Genomic DNA, 23675 nt, shown 5'->3' with positions numbered 1-23675 from the left:
GGCTCATACCTGTAATCCTAGCTACTCAGGAGGCTGGGATCTGAGGACCACGGTTCAAAGCCACCTGGAGCAGGAAAGTCCATGAGACTCTTATCTCCAATAAATCACTCAGAAAACTGGAAGTGGCACTGTGCGCTAGCCTTGAGCTGAAGAGCTGAGGGACAGTGCCCAGGCCCAGAGTTCAAGCCCCACAACCAATAAAAAAATAAATAAAAGCACACTTTCACTGGTCTCCTTTGGCTAAAATTCTAGCTATTCAAGAGGCTGAGAGCTGAGGATCGCATTTCTTTTTTTTTTTGGTCCGGTCGTGGGGCCTGAACTCTGGGCCTGGGCGCTGTCCCTCAGCTCTTCAGCTCAAGGCTAGCGCTCTACCACTTGAGCCACAGTGCCACTTCCGGCTTTTTTTTCTTTTTGCTTATGTGGTGCTGAGGAATCGAACCCAGGGCCTCAGGCATGCAAGGCAAGCGCTCTACCACTGAGCTACCTTCCCAGCCCGAGGATCGCATTTCAAAGCCAGACTGGGTAGGAAAGTCTCACCTCCAATTAATCACCATAAAGCATCCAATTAGCCACCAAGGTGTGGCCTAAGTGGCATAGCACTAGCCTTGAGCAAAAAAGCTCAGGGACAGTGCTCATTTTATTGTCATTTTATTTTGATGGTACAATTCTAAAGCTAAGCATATAAAGCTAAGCAAAATATGTGCCTATATATTTTTCTGTTTTTCACAATGTTTACTTATCCAAAGTCAAACCTTTATTCTCCAGAAAATAAGCCTACACCCTTATCTTTGCCATCAAATATTATGCTTCTTTTCTTTCAAATTTGAAATCAATTCATGTCCTTACCTCACTTAGTTTATCACCTTACAGCTGGTGCTCTACCACTTGAGCAACACCTCCTGTTCTGGCTTTTTGCTAGGTAACTGGAGAGAGTTTCTCAGATTTGTCTGTCCTGGCTAACTTTGAACTACAATCCTCAGATCTCAGCCTTGAGTAGTGAGGTTTATAAGGCATGAGCCACTTTCAACTAGCTCGTCTTTTAACTCTTTAGTTTACTACACAGGTACTTTCAAGAACTGAAAGTGGTAGTGCATATCTATAATCCCCACACTTAAGAGAGTAGCTCTGGGGCTGGGGATGTGGCTTTGTTGTAGAGTGCTTGCCTGGCATGCATGAAGTACTGGGTTCCATTCCTCAGTGCCACATAGAAATAGCCAGAAGTGGTGCTGTGGCTCAAATGGTAGAGTGTTAGCCTTGAGCAAAAGAAGCTCAAGGATAGTACCCAGGCTGAGTCTAAACCCCAGGACTGGTTTTTAAAAAAAGACAGGGAAAGAAAAGTAGCAGCTCTGGGGCCAGCCTGGGTTACAGAGTATGACCTTGATTCCAAAAAACAAACACAAATTTTGCTTTGTCTATTTTTTGATGTTTTGACATCTTTAAGAAGCTTTGCTGGCTAAGGGCTATCTAGTTCTATCTATCCCAGGGCTATCTAGTTCTAAGAGACAGTAATGATCAACTTGTCAGCAAGCCTGTGTTTACATATGGACCACAGATTGTAACTTCATACTTCCAACCACTTCCTTTATTATACCCGAAAGCCCCAATCTTCCATCTACAATTAAAATGACCATGTATAATTAAATTTTTTTTGTACAAGTGTCTTCATGTATTATGCATGAGTGTCTGTTCAGCTTTGCCTGGACTGCAAAATGGTGGATGTCATTGTTTAAGAGTGCACGTGAGGGGCTGGGAAGGTGGCTCAGTGGTAGAGCGCTTGCCTTGCATGCCTGAGGCCCTGGGTTCGATTCCTCAGCACCACATAAGCAAAAAGAAAAAAGCTAGAAGTGGCACTGTGGCTCAAGTGGTAGAGCGCTGGCCTTGAGCTGAAGAGCTGAGGGACAACGCCCAGGCCCAGAGTTCAGGCCCCACAACCGGACCCAAAAAAAAAAAAAAGAAAAGAGTACACGTGAGGGCTGGGAAGGTGGCTCAGTGGTAGAGCATTTGCCTTGCATGCATGAGGCCCTGGGTTCGATTCCTCAGCACCACATAAGCAAAAAGAAAAAAGCCGGAAGTGGCACTGTGGCTCAAGTGGTAGAGCGCTAGCCTTGAGCTGAAGAGTTGAGGGACAGCACCCACGCCCAGAGTTCAGGCCCCATGACCGGACCCAAAAAAAAAGTATTGTACACTGGTGGCTAATGCCTGTAATCCTAGCTATTCAGGAGGCTGAAAAAAGCCAGCCCCAATAAACCACCAGAAAACCAGAAGTGGCGCTGTGGCTCAAGTGGTAAAGCGCTAGCCTTGAGCTGAAGAGCTGAGGGACAGCGCCCAGGCCCAGAGTTCAAGCCCCATGACCGACAGAGGGAAAAAAAACTCCAAAAAACCAAAACTAGAACAAAACAAAAGGCTGAGATATAAGGATCATGGTTTGAAGCCAGCTGGAGCAGAAAAGGCTGCGAGACTCTTTCCTCCAATAAATTACTCAGAAGAGCTGGAAGAGGAGCTATGGCTGAAGTGGTAGAATGCTAGCCTTGACCACAAAGAGGTTCAGGGACAGCGCCCAGGCCCTTGAGTTCAAGCCCCAGGACTGGTGCGTGAACACACACACACCACAACCCCCCCTCCAAAAAAAAAAGAGTGCATGTGAGGGGGCACAGAAGTGGAGGGGCAAAGGGTAAACAAATGCAGCAGTGATACTCATTAGACAATATATGGAAAACGAGCTATACAACTTGTGGGTGAGGACTGGAGGGAAAAACTGGAAGAGAGCAAGGGAAAAGGTGACATTGTCCAAAAGGAAATGTACTCTTTATCTGACTTACATTAACCGCAACCCCCTCTGTACATCACCTTATTTTTTTGGTCATAGGTCATGAACTCTGGGCCTGGGCACTGTCCTTGAGCTCCTCAGCTCAAGGCTAGGGCTCTACCACTTGAGCCACAGCGCCACTTCTGGTCTCCTGGTGGTTAATTGGAGAGAAGGGTCTCACGGCCTTTTCTGCCTGGCGTGGCTTAGAACCATGATCCTTAGATCTCAGTAGCTAGGATTACAGGTGGGAGCCACCGGCGCCCTGCTGTACATCACTGTAACATTTTTTTTTTTTTAAAGAGTGCATGTGAGGGGAGAGACCACATGGCAAGACTAGAAGCTGGAAATGGAGCTGAAACAACTAAACCTGCCTTGTAGCCAGCCAGTCTGGTGAAACCAACCCACACAGTGAGGCCAGTGTAAATGCCCTCTAAGGGCAGGGCTCATGACTTACAGGCTTTCTAGTAGATTCTATCTCTTAAAAGTTCCACCCTCACACCTCAATAGAGTTGTGACCAAAGTCACAGCATAGTAAACACTGGGGACCAACCTTAGCAGTACCAGTCCTCAAACATCATTTCTTTCCTTATGACACTGATTTTAGTTTATTATCCTTCCAGTTATTGTAAGATCATACTAGTGAACACCCACAGATATAAATATGTATTTCCCTTTGTTCCTTCTTCTGCGCAACTACTTGGGGAAACATAGACATTTATAACAGACCACCACATTATTTTTGGTAAACAAAATTTAATACCATACAGTCAAGTAGTAATAATGGTTAAAAGGCATTTTATTAGATACAACTTTAAAAAATTTAAGCTATGCAAGAAGTATATCTAAACAAAACATATAAGTATTAATGTGCTACAAGTAAATTGATAACAATGAAATACAAAGCATTTTTTTCACTGTGAAGACTCTTTGAAAGCAAATGACATCTGGTCACCACAGGTCTGTACTAGTTTTACAGTATAGCAGGTTACACTTTGTTCAACTCTAAAAAGTATATTGTCTTAGCTCTGGAAATTCAACAGAAATTTACTACAGGGATGTGTGTTGAGGAAGGGAAGACTAGGTGCTTTTTCAAGTAAAGAAAAAGCTTACAGAGGAAAAATAGTATATAAGGATGGAACAAAATAAGGTAAGATGTAGATATTGCAAATGATGTTTATGAGAGTTTAATAATTATGACAGCTGTTTACCTGAATGTCTTAAAAAGCACCTATATATCAAAAAGTAAAAATGAAAATACAATAAAACTCCAAGCATCCAACCTTCCTTAACATTCTCATTCTGCCAAACCACACACTGGGTGCTCATTAAGGAGGAGAAATTTACTCCATAGGAAACATGAAATTTGCCTAAGGCAAGATTTAGATTGAAAAAAAAAATTGGAGTCATACTCGAGAACTAAGGTACATAAATCCAGATGCAGTTATTTTGAAAACATTAAAACAGAAATTCTTTGGAATAACAAATAAGTTATGACTTGCTGTTTCTTAAAAATTACTTATGATGATCATTTTTAGCACTATATAAGTTTAATATCTAAAGCAATCACACAAATGTAAAACTTGCATAAAAACATTAAAAAATGTCAAAAGTATGTTGAAAATGTCTCTGGAATTATCAGTTCACATCCTGGCTCAAGTGGTTTCTGGTGCCTAGCATTAGATATGACAAATATAGCTAGCTAGTCAAACCCATTTTGCCTTACAGATCAACCAAACTGCCCCATTTTGGTTACTTGGTACAGTGACTGTTTACCTACAAATAATAATGGGGTGAGGTGATGTCAACCTGGGCTTTTAACATAATGCACAATCAGTTCTAATAAGGCCAAAATTCAGTTGAGGTTAACTAGTGTCTTGAGTTTACTAAACTGAAGGCAATCCATAGGAAGCCTTAAGAGACATTATCTTATTCCTTATATCACACAAACAGCAATCTCTCCTTTTTGAAAATACTGTCTGGAGTAGATGTGTTTTCCACATATAAATCTCAAGACATAAAAGGCACACACAAACAATTCAGCCCCGCTCTTGCATGGATGGGTTCTCACAGTAATTTAAAAAATCTATTGTCATATCCAGAGAAGAGGAAAAAGAAGCACACACCTGGTTTGCATGTCGACAAAAGCAGCATAATTGAACCTTTGTCTTTCCTGAGTTTCAAAAAGGGCATTTGACAGTGTACTCATACACAATTCATATTCACTAAGAGAAAACATATCGGTTCACAGAGCATTTTCATCTTTCTAAAGATAATGAATGTCCAACCACTGACATGGGTGAAACTCCTTTAAACAAGTAAATTTACTCTAAATCATCAAATCAAAGCTGTTTATAGTTATGGCACTTTAAACACTCCAAATAATCAAAAGTGACAAGGTAATACTCTCCCTGAGTATTTATACCATCTTTCAAAAAACCTGGTTTTAAAATGAAGTAGACACTTCTATTTCAATCATCTAGGAAAAATGTTTACTGAAGATCTCATTTTTTATATGTTCAGTGAAGTAAGTAGGAATTTTACAGCAGAAAAGGAGGAAGTTAGGTCACTTTTGCAATTTGCATAAAGGAAAACATGGAAAAGGATTAAAATCCATGAAAACGCACACTCAAAAACATACTTTTCTATTGATTCACAAAACATACCTTCAAATTCTCTTTCCAACTGAGGTATTACAGTTGGGTTATACAAACTCATCTCTACCACTATTCTGTTTTCTGACAGAAACAAGTCATCATTACTATAGATTCTGGTATGTTATAAAGATTTTGACAGTATACAAGTCATCATTACTAATATTCATTTTGTATTTCCAATGGAAAAAGAACTCTAGACATGCCTCCAATGAAACCTCTTCTGGAATTGAATAAAAATGATCAAATATTTTTTGCTTTATGTGCTTTTTTTCTGATCATCACAAACTGCAAAACTTCTCAGTGTTTGTATATATAAGTGTACACAACCATACTGTCTTATCTACATATATACACATGTACATACTAACTCAGAGGCTCCTATGAGTATCACCTATTAATAAAGTCTGTCAGCTGTGGGATAACAGAATAAATATAATCTGACCCCAACTTGGCCGATATGTCCCTTTTGATAAACCCTAAAATTATACCCTAATTTTTTTTATCAAGGCTAATACAACTATTAATCAAGAACTAATTAGTAAGGGAAGATAAATAAAGTTAAAATATCAGTTGGGCAACTTTAAAAATAGCTACTTCAGTCTTTCTAGGCTTCAAGTGAAATTCTTGTTGATCTTCAACATAAATTCTACCTAGTCAATTTTATGTGGCTTAAATTATGTAAAGAACAAAACAGTATTGGTATGAGGTCTGTGTTTAAACATTCTGGATTTGGGAGTTTCATTAAAATTTGCTACATAAACACATGGCTATTAAAATACACACGAAATACAAGTTAATGCTTTTAAAACAGAAATACTAGAATCCAAATTCATCTTGACAAGTCTTTTTATATGAAGTCTCCATTTATGGGTGGATATGATCATACAAATACACATGAAAATAACAACCATCATGTGTAGAATCCTAAGCATTTACCGAACACTTAATGCATTACCTCATTTACTACACAGAATCTGAACTGAGAATACAACATTTGCTATAAAAGCATCATTCAGATGTTTCCTATAAAGGTACAAGTTTCTCCATTGTACTTACAACTGTCTTCCAACCAAAATAGTAACTTTTCTCAATTGCTTTGAGAGTTATCATAAAGTTATTTATCATATAAATTATGACGTGTAGAGTAGAAATTCTCTAAGAGAATTTTCCCTTAGAATTTAGGTTCGAATGAAACATTAAAGTTTCTCTATCTGAAACGTCTGTATCATTCACATCACATTTCTGATGAGTACCTTGGTTTTAATACAAATCCGGTGACACTATAATTATACAGTATTTGTATCATCCTTACTATGACAAGTACACAATTATAATGTGAGGGATGATGGTGACTGGGAAATCAAAATACAACAGGCTACCTGGTACATGCTCTAAATGTTGTCAATTTTATCTGTCTATCAAGAAATTACAATAGTTACTTATGTTGCAGTTTTTGCAGTTTCCATTAATTTGCCTAAGGAAAAAAGTTTACATTGCTCTCTGGAAACTTGTAAGTTTCTTCCACTGGAGTTGAAAAATCCAGACAAAAGCAGTTTATTTTATAGAACTTTGTAAATATTGAGCAATATTTTGCAAAATGGGTATAATAAATGAACTATTTCTCTTAGGAGACTAGAACTACTGCTGTTAGCTTTTCTCAGCAAAATTTAAAAGAAAAATGGACCCACTGAGATAAGTGGTCCCTGCTTTAGCCTGTTTAAAGGCAGAGATTTCATTGAAGGCAGCATAACCAGGGAAGAAGTCCTAAATCAAAGCACCAAACTAACAAGGTTGAATCCTACTAGGTTGGGGAGCAAGCCTGTCCTTGTTTACCACAAAACAATATTGTAAAATAGATTTTAACTTCTTGGTCAAGTTTAAGGAAGAAGCTTCTTAAGAGGATTTATAGATGATACATAAATACTTTAAAAGCCACAGTGGGTTACATTTTTTTCTTCCAATAATTACTTAATTTTTCTTTGGAATTAAGTCTGTAATTCTGATCCCACTTTCATGCACACTATTTTTTTTTAAAAATCTCTGCATAACTCCTCACAAAACATGTATAAGACAGCCCTTCTAAGAATGAAGTTATAATAAATCAGTATTTTGTGATACTTGAACTGCTGCTTGATATTTTTTATCAGTTTCAGAATAAAAAAACCTTCAATATAATTTGCCAGTTCAGAGATGCAGTATCAGTGATAAAGATATTTTAAAACTGATTTTCCTCTCAGGAATGCTCTCTAAGCATTTTTAGCATGAGGTGATTAACGTAAATAAAGCCTCTCAGTCATGCAGTTTTCTCTCCATATGAGACAATAACAAAAATATGCAGTCTTACACAGATAAGCATACATAACTGAAGAAATCATTGACAAATTCCTAAAAAATATGCAGACATTATTTCTTAGTCCATATAGGCTTCTTAAAAATATAAACATACATCCCAAGGCCAAGCAACAGCCACCATTATCCTTAACAACAACAATATTCTTTCAGTTATTGGAAAGGCTTTATTATAGTCTGAAGAATTGATATTTGGGGGAGAAAGGCACAGGGATTATTTTTTTACATATGGCACAAAGGAGATAAGTCAAGTTCCCAACTGGAAGTTTTTAAACGCTCTTGTCTTGGATCAGTGTGGCTTCTTGGTGAGGTATTCTGGCTTTAGAGCTTAAAGCATTTCTCATTGTATCTATGAATAGTCACACAGCCATGGTAGGACACTGGCCTGGGCATTGCAGCTACCCCTGTGATGATACTTGTTGCAGGATCATAACAGAGGATAGTGTCTGTGGCTTCTCCATTTTCCCGTCTTCCACCCAGGATATATATTTTACCATTGCACACAGACATACCACAGTTTTCCTGTTTAACCAAATACACAAAGAAGAAATTAATGGTTTAAGATAAAGCATCTGGTAACAAACTTAAAAGTAAAAATATACTCAGAGTTAACAAAAAAAAATGTGAGACATAATATACATGCTAAAACATAAGTTGGGCAAGCTCCTTTTTGTCCAACTCTTGTTCAATGTGTGAGTGCTGGATTAGTCTGCATGGTTGAAACAAGTATTAAGATAGATATGTTAGTAACTGTGGGAGTATGACAGGTATAATGGACTGGTAAGAATGATTCAACTTAATGATAACACATCTCTCATACCCCTCAATACTGAGGACTGAAGCCAGGCCTTCTAGTTCACCAGGCAAGGCACTATCACTTGAGCTATACTTCCAGTCCACTTAAAGGAAATTAAATGAAAACATCTTTGAAGGACATGACTAGCTTCTCCTACTACAATAGTTGTTACATGGCCAAGGAACAGGAACATTATTCACATTAGAGAATTAATCTCAAGTTGAATGAATGAATGAATGAGGGGATATGCAATGAAATGAAGAAAACACTGTTGTTATGCTCCAAGTATAACATTTTGCAGTTAATATCCCATACAACAGAGTTCTAAGCTAAATTTTAGTCTTGGGGCCAATAACAATTACTATAAAAAATAAATATTCTTGCAAAGATGGGAGTGATTCTTCAAAGAAAGAAAGTTCACCAAAATTTTTATATTACATAGATCTGGTGATGCTGTAAATCAGATACTCTTGCATTTACATTTCACTTTATTTCAGAAAGTTATTTTATTTACTGTCCTGGCTTCACAAAACTGACAATGAAACAGGTCTATCCAAAAATTGGTGAACAGTTCAACATGATCAGATTTGCTTATATACCTTTCACTCCGGTAGAAGAAATTCAATCTTAGTGGACTTATAGAAGGATACTATCTTATGATCTAAAAGAATGAGCTAGACACTGGTGGCTCATGTATGTAATCCTAGCTACTTTGGAGGCTGAGATCTGAAAGGTTTGAAATCAGATTAGGCTAGAAAGTGTAAGACTCTTATCTCTAATTAACCACCAAAAAGCCAGAAGTGGAGATGTGGTTCAAGTGGAGATGTGTGCTTAATTTAAGCTTGGAGCAAAAAAATTTAAGTGTCCAAGATCTGAGTTCAAGCCCAGTACCAGCAAAGGAAATACAAAAGTCTTAGAAGAATTAATGGGTACGTAAAATGCCTACATTAAGAGTTCTTAGGGGCTGGGAAGGTGGCTCAGTGGTCTAGCGCTTGCCTTGCATGCCTGAGGCCCTGGGTTCAATTCCTCAGCACCACATAAGCAAAAAAGAAAAAAGCCGGAAGTGGCGCTGTGGCACAAGTGGTAGAGCACTAGCCTTGAGCTGAAGAGCTGAGGGACAGCACCCAGGCCCAGAGTTCAGGCCCCACGACCGGACCCCCTCAAAAAAAAGTTTATGTAATATCCAGAATAATATGGTTCATTATTGTAAGTGAGTGACATTTTTATCCAGACTATGACTCACAAATTGTACCAATTATGGGCTAAACTGTAAGATTTCATCTGATGTACTATAATCATCATCTACAAATTCTCAAAATTCTAAATACAATTCTAAATAAAACATAAATATCAACAAGACATTTTTAATATTTAACTATTAAGCTCTTTCCTACTATGCACCTCATGGCATTAAAAGTGCAGGCAGATAGCAGTGGTGGCTCATGCCTGTAATCCTAGCTACTCAAAAAGCTAAAATCCAATGACTGAGGTTTGAAGTCAACCTGGGCAGAAAATTCAGAGATTCTTACCTCCAATTAACCATCAAAAAGGCAGAAGTGGAGTTGTGGCTCAAGTGGTAGAGTGCTAGCCTTGAGCTAGAAAAAAATCTCAGTGACAGTGGCCAGGCCTTGACTTCAAGCCCCAGGACTTCCCCCCCCCACTCCAAAAAAATAGGTAATCTTTCTATAAACAATTCCAATATTAGCTATAAATAATGAATACATAAACTTCTGATGTCAATGTTATCCTTTTTTTTTTTTTTGCCTGTCCTGGGGCTTGAACTCAGGGCCTGGGTACTGTTCTGAGCCTTTCTGTGCTCAAGGCTAGCACTCTACCACTTGAGCCACAGCAGCACTTCCAGCTTTTTCTGTTTATGTAGTACTGAGGATTCAAACCTAGGGTTTCATGCATGCTAGGCAACCACTCTATCTCTAAGCCACATTCCCAGCCCTAACTGTTGTTTAATTGGAGAAAATGGACCATATGTGTCCTGATGTTACTGTTATCTAGTTTTATCTCAACCTAGAAAAAATATTTTCATTGCATGCCCTGCATTATGCAGGATGCTAGCTTATTTTCCTAAGCTCTGTTATCATATACAGTTCCAAATAAACAGTAATTTTGAGCTAAAATTTATTATTTTGCTATTATTGCTGCTTGTTGTGGGGCTTGAGCTCAGGGCCTGGGCTGTCCCTGAGCGCTTCTGCTCAAGGCTAGCACTTTATCACTTTGAGCCACAGGCTACTTCCAGCTTTTTGTGGGTAACGAGATAAGAGTCTCAGACTTTCCTGCCAGGGCTGGCTTTGAACTGTGATCATCAGATCTCAGCTTCCTGAGCAGCTAGGATTAGAGGTGAGTCACCAGTGTCTGGCTTTAAAATGAATTATTCTTTAAATATTCACCCCTAAAAGTAAAAGGCAGCTTAGATTAAAACTGATTTTATTTTTTGGCTGGGGATGTGCTCAAGTGGTGCATTCTTGCTTAGTAAGTGCGAGGTCCAGAATTCAAACCTTTGCAACATCAAAAACCCTTCCCCCCAAACTGTTTTCCTCAAATGTGATATGGGAAGGATAAAAGATTTTACTCCACACTGAAACTGAAGATCATATTATGTCCATTCCGTGAGTTGAGATGCTATTCTGAATACATTACTAATTATAGCTAAATATCTCAGGGTCAATACTTTTGAAAAAAAATGGTGCAATACTCGAATGTTATTCATGGTCACTACTGTAACCATACTTCTTTTCTTTTCTTTTTTTTTGTTGGTCATGGGGCTTGAACTCTGGACTTGGGTGCTGTCCCTCAGTACTTTGGCTCAAGGCTAACGCTCTACCACTTGAGCCACAGTCCACTTCTGGTTTTCTGAGTGGTTTATTGGAGATCAGAGTCTCACGGACATTCCTGCCCAGGCTGGCTTTGAACCACAATCCTAAGATCTCAGCCTTCTGAGTAGCTAGGATTACAGGTGTGAGTCACCAGCGTCGGGCTAGGGCTAACCATATTTCTTGTAAATAAGATTAGTTTAAAATTAGGTCTCTCAGGTACGTAGTGAAGTACCTGCTTTACTTATTCAATAAGTATTTTCTGAGCATGAATAAATGAAAGATACATAATAGAGGTGTTAGAACAAACAGTATCTGTAAGAAGCCTGAATTTCAGTATGGAAAATAAAGATCAGTTCTGACCAATGTAACTTCATTTTGTTGTAATGGTGAAGTGGTCCTTGAAGTATGAGTAGAATTACAAAGAGAGAAGGCAAAAAATGCATTAAGGGTGAAAAACAGCACGAACCAAGAACATGTGTGGCTTGTTAAGAAAATAAAGACATAATTAATGTAATCAGGATAAAGTTCTAGAAAGCTGAAAAGACAAAGCAAAGGTCAGATAACAGAAGGTCTGGAATGAAGGCTGGATTCATGGTACAAGTGGTAGAGTGCTTGTTTAGCAAGTGCAAGGTTCTAAGTTCAAATGTCAGTATCACCAAACAACACCTGCCTGAAGCCAAAAATTACAATGCTGTGGTAAAACTTTTAGATTTGGTCCAGTAGGTTTTCAATCAAAGGAGAAACATAATTCAACTTGTTGGAAAATAACTGGTAGCAAAATGACTTAGCAAAGCAAGATATTAGAAAATGGAATATTTATTACAATATTATTATTTTTGTTTAGGTAAGAATTTATACAAAAGCAAGAAGAGTAGAAATGGGAAAATATAAAACTCAACACAGAATTGATATGCTAGACTGATTCAATTCAAGCAAATATGAAAAAAAATCTAATAAAGATTCTAGGTTTGGAGAGGGGAAAAAGTAAGGGTTGAAAAGGTAAATTCTAGGGGCTGGGAAGGTGGCTCAGTGGTCTAGCGTTTGCCTTGCATGCATGAGGCCCTGGGTTCGATTCCTCAGCACCACATAAGCAAAAAGAAAAAAAGCCAGAAGCGTTGCTGTGGCTCAAGCGGTAGAACACTAGCCTTGAGCTGAAGAGCTGAGGGACAGCGCCCAGGCCTAGAGTTCAGGCCCCACGACCGGACTTAAAAAAAAAAAAATATAAAGAAAAGAAAAGGTAAATGCTATTTAAGTATAACTGGGGCTTGAACTCAGGGCCTGGGTGCTGTGCTCTACCACTTGAGTTACAGCTCCACTCCCATCTTTTTTTTTTTTTTTTTTGTAGGTTATGGGTGTGAACTCTGGGCCTGAGCGCTGTCCCTCAGCTCTTCAGGTCAAGGCAAGCACTCTACCACTTGCGCTACAGTGCCACTTCCGGTTTTCTGAGTGTTATTAGAGATAAGAGTTGCAAGGACTTTCCTGCCCAGGCTGGCTTTGAACCAAGATCCTCAGATCTCAGCCTCCTGAGTAGCTAGGATTATAGGCGTGAGCCACCAGCGCCCGGCTCTACTTCCATCTTTTTTGGTAGTTTAGTGGAGATTCTCACAGACTTTTCTCTCTGGGCTGGCTTCAGAACTGTGATATTCAGATCTCAGCCTCCTCCATAGCTAGTGAAATGCCAGCACTGGCTATTAAGTCTAAAATCTTCAACACCCATATTAAGTAGGGAGGTGGAAACTGGAGTTCCACAGGAGAAAGACTCTGATGGAGATACACTGCAAGGAGATCCGCTAAGAGTCTTCAGTAATAAGTAGCAGTTGAAAACATTCAGGAATAAAGTGGATTGAGTAGGAAAAATAAAGAAACTAAGAGAGACACTATAAAGAAGAACAGTAGTAGCTGGGAATGTGGCTTAGTGGTAGAGTGCTTGCTTAGCATGCATGAAGCCCTGGTTTCAAGTCCTCAGTACCACATAAACAGAAAACGCCAGAAGTGGTGCTGTGGCTCCAGTGGTAGAACCTCAGCCTTGAGCAAAAGAAGCTCAGGGACAGTGCGTAAGCCCTGAGTTCAAGCCTCAGGATTGGCAAAACAAAAATAAAAAGACCAGTAGTAACCAGTAAGAGTGTAACATCATAGCTAGGTGTCGGGGGGAACGACAGGGGCAAGAGAAGTGTTGCTGTAGATGAAGTATGGACAAACGAGACCTTAGCACCATCATGTCTTTGTAACAAAACCATCAAATTACCTAGACTCTAACTACAGAAACAAACGTGTCTTCTCTTTTAAACTATGAAAGAGAAAAGGGATAAAGACTAGAATAGGGCCCTGAAAAAGGTTAAAAGGGGAAAAATCAACATCCCAAGTATGATGAGTACCTCACTATGGGATGGTAAAAAGGAAGTGATTTCCCTAAAGCAGTTCCTTGTAATTGAGTGGCAGAACACATGCCAATTATGTACAAGGCCCTGGATCTAACACAAAATAAAAATAAATTAATGCTAGTTCCTTGGAAGGAGTTTAAAAGAGGTATATTGTAATGAATGCTTTATGCCGAACTTTTAAAATTGTAAAATAATTCAAGTACACATGAAGTATTTAAGAGTGAAATTCCGGTGTATTAATAATGCTTGTGCACTTGATCCCTCTTAGATGAATTACTCTTCTGGACGATTTTAGGCTATTACCTGTCGGCTGAATGTATTCTGTACATGCATCCAGTAATCTTCAACTGGATCATAGCAATATATTGCTTTGGTCAGTCCACCAGCAACATAGATCAGGTTGTTTAAGGAGACAGCAGTTATACATCTCTTGGCAATTGGAATAGCTGCACGAAGTAGCCAAGAATTGGTTTCTGGGTCATAAGATTGAACCTAATAATAAAAATGTTTGGTTAAATGTCTAAATATAAATGTAAATTTACTTAATAGTCTACAAAGACATAGAAATATGATTAAAAATAAAATCTCATTAACTTTGAGAATTAAAGGAAGGTAGCTCAATAGAAAAATGGATAATTTATGAAAATTCTCAAAAAAATGCAGATTTATTGCAATCAAGCAGGGGAGAGTAAATAAAATACATACAAACTGTTTCCAGGGTGAATGGCCATCAGGTTTGCCATATGTATTTCCAATAAAATTAACAGTCTAAACTTTTTTAAAGTTTTAGGATAACTGTTTCAATCTGAATATAATTTCTTTACACTTTTAGAAGATCTTTTCTTCAGAAGATTAGTAAATCCTAAATTTAATATAATCTGAATGATTACAAATTCTGAACTAAAGAACTATAAATAAATAACTTTTGCAATAAAGTTTGACTTAGAAAAAGAACTAATAGACAAAATTCAAAATCATTTATTAGACACTAGACACCTTTTTTCCAGAATAAACATGTTTCCTGAGATTTCAGGAATTCAATGGACTACAGCTACTTTGAGCCATCCTCTGTTTACACAAGGGCTTTTTTTCCTTCTTTGTTCTAAAACTATTTTGAAAGTATGCAGAAAATGGCTCAGTTGGAAGCAGTAAAATTGAATACTGTGCTTTTTTCTTTGTTAATTCACTTGCCAACCATTTTGAGTGTGAATAACTTTTAGATTCTACAGATAACAGCAGTAAAAAATTTGAAAATGAAACTCATTTTAGAAAGGTTGTCATACTTGTTACAGGAAATTATTAAAAACTACATTAGAGTTTGAGTTTAGCAACTGAAAACTCATTGTTTTTTCCCTAAAGGAAAAGGGCACCAGATAACATTTAAATGATCCCTCATACTAAGTGACTTGCCACCTACTTGATAAACCAATTGTCTTTCTCTTTCTGTACATACTACTGGAAATTTCTTCAGGAGAACATGACTTACCTTATCAGAACAAGTATTATCATCAGGTCCTCCACCAATCACAAACAATTTGCCTACACAGCTTGTCACTGCAGGAGAGCTCACTGCTTCCTTAAGGGGAGCAACTTCAGTCCATCGATTAGAAAAGGAGTCATAACACTCTACGCTGCTAAGTCTGTTTTGCCCATCATAGCCTCCAACAACATATACCTACATATAAAATACATGGAAAAAAACCTTAATTATCAAAAGTCTGAATTTGTTTAAAGAATTAAGAAGATCTATATTTTAAAAGCCCTGGACAACGCCCCTTGTCAGCAAGAAGTAGCCAGAGATAATCAGCACCCTATTTCATGATTATTAAAAGGCTGGAATGTAAGATCTGCTCCTGGATGGCTAGCAGACTCTACCCTCCTCGCAGCAGTCTCCACCCAGTACCTGCATTACCTAGGCAACTGGCACACCTGGAAGAGGTCACATCTGCATCCACTGAGGTCACATCTGAATTTGATATGGCCACACCTTTCTCAGCCCATACCCTAGATAAGGCCTAGCCCAGGCCCAGATGTCCTCTCTCTGCTCTTTTCTAGCTCTTTCTCAGCTCTTTCCTTCTCTTCTCTTTCCCAGCTCTCTTCTCTTTCCTAGCTTGCTCTTTCCCACCTCTTTCCCAGATGCTCTCTTTTCTAGCTCTTTTCTCTCTTTTCTCGCTCTTTTCTCTGTTTCCCAGGTCTCTTTCCCAGCTCTTCCAGCTCTCTTTCCCAGGCCTTTCTCCACCGTGTGGAGGACCCAGATGGCCTGGTGCCAGCCGGAACAATGAATAAACCTACCCCTTACCTGAAAAAATAAAAAATAAAAAAATAAAAGCCCTTGACAATTATAATAAAATAAATGAAAATCTTAATTACCAAAAGTCTAAATTTTGACCTAATTAAAAAATTAAGGGATCTACCCCCTTTAAAAGCTCTTGGTAACTACAACATATTTAGCTCAAAATTTCTGAGCTTTTAAAAGATCAAATCCCCTATTTGGTATTTTACCAAATAGCCGCCTTTCAATAAAATTATAATACCACAAACATACTGTATATTTATTTACCTTACTGAGGTAAAGACTAATTGTTTTCATTCCTACCTAAGAACAAATCTTCACCCTACCTGTGGAAGTGCTATGTCTGTTGAGAATTGCATGTCAAGGATGATGAAATATTTGAAGGATTATCAAATTGTGAGATTTTTTTCCTTTCTTCCTTCCTTCTTTCTCTCTCTCTCCTCTTTATTTTCTTTCTTTCCTTCCTTTTCTTTCTCTTTCTTCTTCCTTCCTGTCTCCTTCTTTCCTTCCTTCCTTCCTTCCTTCCTTTCCTTTCTTTCTTCCTTCCTTCCTTTCTTTCATCATGGGCCTGAGTGTTATCCGCCAAGGATAATGTTCTACCACTTTGAGACACTTCCAGATTTCTTGTGGTTAATAGAAGATAAGAGTCTCACAGGTTTTACTGCCCAGCTGGCTTTGAGCCACGATCCTCACATCTCAGCCTCCTGAGTAGCTAGGATTACAGACATGAGCCACTGGTACGTGACTAAATTGCGAAATCTTTGAAGGTAGGATTTATCTTTACAGTCTCTCATAGTACCTAGAAAAGTATCTGACATAGCTAATTTTATAATATATATATATCTCAGAGCTTTCACAACATTTTTAATAAAAATTAGCATCTTTATATGATAGGTCAGCCAATTAAAAAAGACAATTATTAAGTGGCTTACAAGAGGAATAATCTATTAAGCATTATGGGACATATTAGAACCTTTTTACTTAACAAAGTTCACCAGGTTAACACATTTCTTTTAGTGAACAGTTTATCATCAACTCTTCCCACCATATCTAATTTTCCCTTATCTTCCCTCCTCTTTTCTCTCTTATACTTGGGATTGAATTCAGGGTCTTGACATGCCAAGCAAACCCTCTACCATTTGAGTCATGTCACAATTTCTTTTTTTTGTATTTTGTATTTTTCCAGAGCTGGCAAAAGCCCATCCTGGGGCTTGAACTCAGAGCCTGAGCACAGTCCCAGAATTCTTTTGCTTAAGGATAGACCTACCATTTGAGCCACAGCCCCACTTCTGGCCTTTTGGTGATTAATTGGAGATAAGAGTTTCACAGACTATCCTGCCCTGGCTGGTTTTGAACCTTGGTTCTCAGATTTCAGCCTCTTGAATCAGGATTACAGGTGTGAGCCACCTGCATCCAGCTCTTTAGCATTTTTATTAGTATATATTATTTGACAATGGGGTTTCATTATGACACTTCCATGTATGCATACAATGTTCCCCTATCAAATTTACCACCTTTCTCTTGCTCTCCCCTCCTTTCTTATATTTTAATACCTTTCACTGCTCTATTTTCATAATGCATATATAAAATACTTCAACCATATTTCCCTTATTCACCCTGTCCAAATTCACTTTTCTCTATCTGCTGGAACCTACTGTCCAGAAAACCTATTTTACTCTCCTGTCATTCTTTTTTTAGTGTATACTAACTAGATCAAAAGGTTTGGTTATAGTATTTCACACATACATATATTTTAATAAGATTAATTCACTCTACTACTATCTTTCCTAAACTTATCCCCTATTGTTCAACAGCTTTCAATAAGTTTCCTTATGCCATCTTTATGCATTGTGTTTAGTTATTATTTACTTTCCATCATTCTTTTCCTCTCATAGACAGTGCCAGTTACAATCATGTTCTCTGTCTCTCTCTGTATACATATATATGGCTATGTAGGTGTAAGTCTATGATTATGTATATTGTTTTAGATCTGATCTGGTTTTCTAATAACTATGGAGACCTACTGAATCTTCTACAGCATCTCACTTGTATTTCTTTTTGCCATGCCACCACTCTACCTCAGGGTCCACATCACTTCTTCTCAAATAGCCTCCACTCGTGTTTTCTAAACCAGAGATGAATCTTTCTATCGATGCCTAAGGATCCAAGTCAAACTTCAACTTACTATTCACATATGCATACAATTTACCTTTCTGTGCTCCTCTAATTTTCCACAGTAGACAATGCCACTTCTATTACACATTTCTCACACACTATTTACAGATTATCTATTGGTGAATCTGTGCCCCCAATGCCATGTAATTCAACTTACAAAAGGCCATGTAAAGCAGGCATTGCAGGCTCACACTTGTAATCCTAGCTACTTAAAAGACTGAAATCTGAAGATCAAGATTTGAAGTCAGTCTGGGCAGGAAAGTCTGTAAGACTTCTTCACTAACTAACTACCAAAAAAGCTACAAGTGTAGTTGTAGCTCAAGTGGTAGAGCACCAACTTTAAGCAAAAAGCTAAGGGGACAGCACCCAGGTCCTGAGTTCAAGCCCCACTTCAGGCACAAACACACACAATAAAATGGCAAAAATTCTAAAGACAATTTTATTTTGCATGTCACTAGTGAATATCCAGTTGACCTTGTCAATTTTGAATCTTAAATACCAAAACTATATATAATGTAATAGGAAGATATACCACTAGTTTTAGAAAAATATTTTATTTCCAGTATATTTATCTCAAGGACATTGTGTCACTAGCCTTGTCAATAACTACAGCAAACTCTATCAGGATCTTTAGGAATTCAATAGCTTTTGAACTATTTGGGAGGAGCTTGAGTATTTCTTCGTATAAAAGTTTTAAGAAACCTTTGTGGGGGAACCTAGGTGAAGGAAGACTGATCAGGGACTGAGTGGGAAGGATTCCAGGCAACCATCTCTGATTCAACTAGAGAGGTTTTGGGGTTTTATTGGTGGTTCTGGGTTTCATAGTAGGGCTTAAGAGGCATCCTTTTAGAAAGCTGCACTAGGGGAGCAACTGAAGATATATGTATAATAGTATATTGCTTTCACATTAACTTGTCATTAATTTGAAGTAGCTTGGAGGATGTGATGGAGGTGGTGGCAGGAAGAGGCCAACAACTCTGAGATACTGTTTGGTTCAAGTGAGGTATACTTATATGTTTAATATGTTGGGTTTAATATTAGATTTAACATTTAAAAGAGGATGCAGTTCTTCAGAAGGGTGTGGAAACTACTAGTTCATGATTCTTAGATTAATAAGGATACCCTTTGGGTTGTAAACCCAAATTTTATGTATTTTAATAATATTCATTAGCTGAGGTCAAGCATACATTTTCTTCAAAATATTTTGGCAAGTGTACTGCCATGAATTTCAAACTGTGACAACAACACATCCATTCAAAAATACAGTGTTATACTGTGATTAGAAATTTTGAATCCAAAATACTCAGAGGGAAAGTGAAATACAGAACTTAACTGTGTTATTTATTTTGAATTGTACTAGCAATAGCAATAAAAAGTGGTTTCTCTTACTTTACCAAGTAGAACAGTCATTTTGTGACGCCATCTGCCTTTATTTAGAGAGGCAACTCTTATCCAAATATTTAACTGTGAGTTATAAATCCACACATCACGGCTGTTGATTCTTCCACCTTTAAATGCAAAACAATGCATATGCAATAATATGTCACTATGCTCTACCAACAAGGGATCTATGCCACCTAGGTGTAGGTAATAAAAACATGGGATTTATTCATCTAATTTAAGAATTTGAGAATTCAGTACAATAAATGGAGGATCCTTTTACAGCTTAACAGAAATAGTTTACACAGCAGATTCTAAGTTTGCCAACTGTTATCTTGAGAAGTAACAACTAAACTGGGAGAAAGTTAAGGGATAACACTGTCCAAAAAGAAAGAAATGTACTCATTACCTGGCTTATGAAATAGTATCCCCTCTGTATAGTACCTTAATAATAATAACAATCCAATTATTTTTTAAAAAGAGAAGTAATGACAATAAGGCTCCAAATAATAAAATAGGAGTTTACAAATGAATAAGCCTGTTAGCTTATGAGTAAGGTGTCAGAAGACCATCAATAGGTCTATTCTAAAGATGCTCTACAAACCATATGAAGTACAAAATGAGCTGTGTGTTAGTATTTCATTCTGCTGATAGTAATATAATCATCTGTAAAACCAGTAAACCTAGCTTGTCAATTAACAAATTTCCAAACATACCTACATATGATAGAATTTTACAGAAAATATGATTTAAGATTAAGTTAAGAATCTTACAGAAAATTCTATTTCATAAACTTTGGGAAAATTTTTCAGAAAACATGAGTAAATTAGAGATAAGTAATATTTTTAAGTCTGCATGTTTTATAGTGACTCAAAAGATAATTTTTAAAATCATATTCTACATACATTTGAGAGCATTTAAAATATGATATGACTAAAGACTTTTCTAACAGATCCCTTGTCAATCATTCTAAACCATGTTATATATAAACTGAGTCACCTAATATGATCATATATACATTTTATTTTTTTCTCTTCTCTCTTTGTTTTCTTTCTTTCTTTTGGTGGTACTGAGAATAGAGCCCAGAACCTTGTACATGCTAGAAAAGCAATCTACCACTTGAGCTATGCACTCATCCCTCATTTTCTTTTAAGACACTATTATTTAAAACATCCAGGCTGCATAAGAATCAGAAATAGTAGCTGTTGTAATAATTATTTACCTGAAACAAGAATGTCATTCCTTAGTGCACAAACAGCATACTCTGATTTAGTAAATTCTGGAAGCTTAGCCAAAGACTTCCATTCTCCTGTGACAGGATCATAGCACTCAGTATATGGGAGATTAAATCCTCCAACTCGTTCACAGCCACCAACAACAACTATCACCTCCGAATAGCCAGTGGACCTAAAATAATTATTGTGAGAATACACAAATAATAAATTATAGCATACTCAAGATAGCTCAAAACTCTAAAAACAAACCATACAGTTAAATTCATTCTCTGAACATGTTTGTGCTCCACAGTCAGAAAGTACAGGCTGGCAATTGCTTTTGAGGCCACATACAGGAAGTTAGTAGCATTATTATTCCACAGAAAGTGTGTAGGAGTTTTACGGCTTTTTGTTTCTTTTTTTGAGAGTGTCTCCATTATAGTCAGACTGGCCTCAAACTCATAATCCTCTTTCCTCAACTGGAATTACAGGCATGTACCCACATGCACAGTGAAACTATGGGTTTTGACTTTAAAGATGTAAAAAAAAGTCCAAATACACAGTCTAACTTAACTGAAACCTTGGTATTACTATTAAGGATGCCCTTCAAATGCCATTTTACAATGATTCTTATCTATCTGTCTGTCTATTTATCTAAATACATTTGAATATATCTGAGTGTATATCTATTTCAAAGTTAAGGTATGATAATGTCTTCACCATCTCCTAGGCAGAGTCTTCTAATATAGCCCAGTCTGGACCTGAACCCTCAATGTTCCTGCTTCAGTTTCCCGAGTGTTGGGGAGGCCTGTACCTTTATGCTTGGCAAAGAATAAACATTTTCCTTTTTTCTCCAGTGCTGGCGATACAACCCAGGGCTTCAAATCTGTAGGTAAGGGCTCTACCATTGGGCTATATCCTCTGCAAATTGGGGCAGCCAAGAACAAACTTTCTAAGGTGCAGGGGATTAAAGACGGGGCCCCATGCATACTAAGCAAGCACTCAGTCACTGGGCACAGCTCCCAGTCTACTTTTCCTAACTGTAGAAAAATACTGTTATTTTCATCAAGTTGCTGGTTCTGAAAAAAGAATTCATATAGTATAACCTAAGTATCCTTTAAAGGAGTATATGAACTTTTTTCGCAATTCAAAAAATACAGAAGAGAGAAACATAAATTGGAAGCTTAGAGTAATGTGTAACCTATGAAAGATTCTGAAAAATTAAAAAAAATAAAGAGAGTAAGAAGCCCAGCACCAATAGCTGATACCTATAATCTTTTCCTTAAAGGCTCAGAGCCGAGGATTGTGGTTTAAAGCTAGACTGAGCAGGAAAATCCGTGTGACTTTTATCTCCAATTAACCACCAAAAGCCAGAAGTGAAAGTGTGGCTCAAGTGCTAGAGTACCAGCCTTAAACAAAAAAGCTCAGGGACAGTGCCCCAGGTCCTGAGCTCACGCCCTACGATGAGTACGGTCCTCCCACCCCTGCAAAATGATAAGAGACTGGAAAAAACAAATGTTTCCCCAGGATATTTTATTCATGTAGTTAAAAGACTCTCTTATGATTAAAATTTTTTTTTTACTTTTTTTGACTTAGAAGTTTTGGTCAGTGTGAGGCTAAAAAATAAACAATATAAGCAATACTGATATGTCTCTTATTCGAGCTATTTCAACTGAATCATTTTCTTATTCCATGTCAGGCATACTTTTCCCACTATAAGATCAGAAATACGTGTTACAGAAAAGAAGTTTGTTCACACAAATGCAACACAAAATTTGGAAACTAGGAAGACTCCTCAAATAATTTTGAAAGGTGATTCTGGATAATAATCAAAGGCATAAAAAAGAGTAATAAGAAAGAAGTAAAATAACCTGTTCATCATTCAGAAACTCAAAACTGAAGGCCACATGATTAAATAAAAAATGCATTAAATCAGGGCTGGGGAGGTGGCTCAGTGGTAGAATGCTTGCCTTGCATGCATGAGGCCCTGGGTTTGATTCCTCAGCACCACATAAACAAAAAGAAAAACCCAGAAGTGGTGCTGTGGCTCAAGTGGTAGAGCGCTAGCCTTGAGCTGAAGAGCTGAGGGATAGCGCCCAGGCCCCGAGTTCAGGCCCCACGACTGACAAAAAAAAAATGCATTAAATCAGTGGAATGAGACTTTACTAAAGGATACTTCCAAATTTAATATATTATCTAAAGAAATTAGAGATCAGAAGGGGGGGGGGTTAGTCAGTCTTAGAAGCAATAAGAAAATATGCAAATGAATCAAAGTATGAATACTAGGCACAGAGGCAAGGATCTGCTATATACATTCAAGTTACTGTCTAAGGGAGAGATCACCACAGCTAAGCAGACTTGAACATTTTTGATTCTTTGACAAGAATAATTTTTGTTGACTTGAGACTTCCTCAGCAGAGGGGATTAGTTGTAAAGATCTACAAACTCCTTTTGTTTGGATTCCATGTCTGTCAAATAATTTTGAATGTTTTAGCACCTTGCATATAGTAAGAGAATATGTAGGTAGATTGCCACAAAATATTTAGTCTGCTTAACATGACATTTTTGTATTGCAAATAGTTATGTATAGACCAGAAGATAAATGAATTAATTATTCTCATAGTTCTTGTTCAATATGCCCCAAATAGTTTGATCTACTTTTACTTTCTAAACCACTTGAAGACACAGTATCACTTTGGGAGGCCAGGCTATTATTCTGCAACATGCAGAATGGATTCTTTAGGGAAATAGCTGCTATTGATAATTTTTTTTTATTTTTAAAAATTAGCAATTATCTAA

The 23675-nt window shown here is 37.5% G+C and overlaps 1 protein-coding gene across 2 annotated transcripts in view; it reads right to left on the bottom strand.

Moving 5' to 3' along the window:
• Positions 1-3584: 3584 nt before the first annotated feature.
• The window catches only part of Klhl24 (kelch like family member 24), a 45039-nt gene continuing 24948 nt past the window's right edge, over positions 3585-23675 (bottom strand). For both annotated transcript variants that reach the window (XM_042699643.1, XM_042699645.1), the window contains 5 exons: positions 20885-21069; positions 19672-19790; positions 15301-15489; positions 14118-14306; positions 3585-8331 (listed from right to left, as the gene is read on the bottom strand). In XM_042699643.1, coding sequence (XP_042555577.1) covers positions 8131-8331; positions 14118-14306; positions 15301-15489; positions 19672-19790; positions 20885-21069 — 883 coding nt within the window. In that variant the 3' untranslated portion in view covers positions 3585-8130. The remainder of the gene's footprint in view (positions 8332-14117; positions 14307-15300; positions 15490-19671; positions 19791-20884; positions 21070-23675) is intronic.

The sequence above is a fragment of the Dipodomys spectabilis genome, unplaced genomic scaffold, assembly GCF_019054845.1.
Source record: "Dipodomys spectabilis isolate Male_0828 unplaced genomic scaffold, ASM1905484v1 ptg000260l, whole genome shotgun sequence".
In the NCBI taxonomy this organism is placed as follows: Eukaryota; Metazoa; Chordata; class Mammalia; order Rodentia; family Heteromyidae; genus Dipodomys; species Dipodomys spectabilis.
This window is presented reverse-complemented; position numbering and strand designations above follow the sequence as displayed.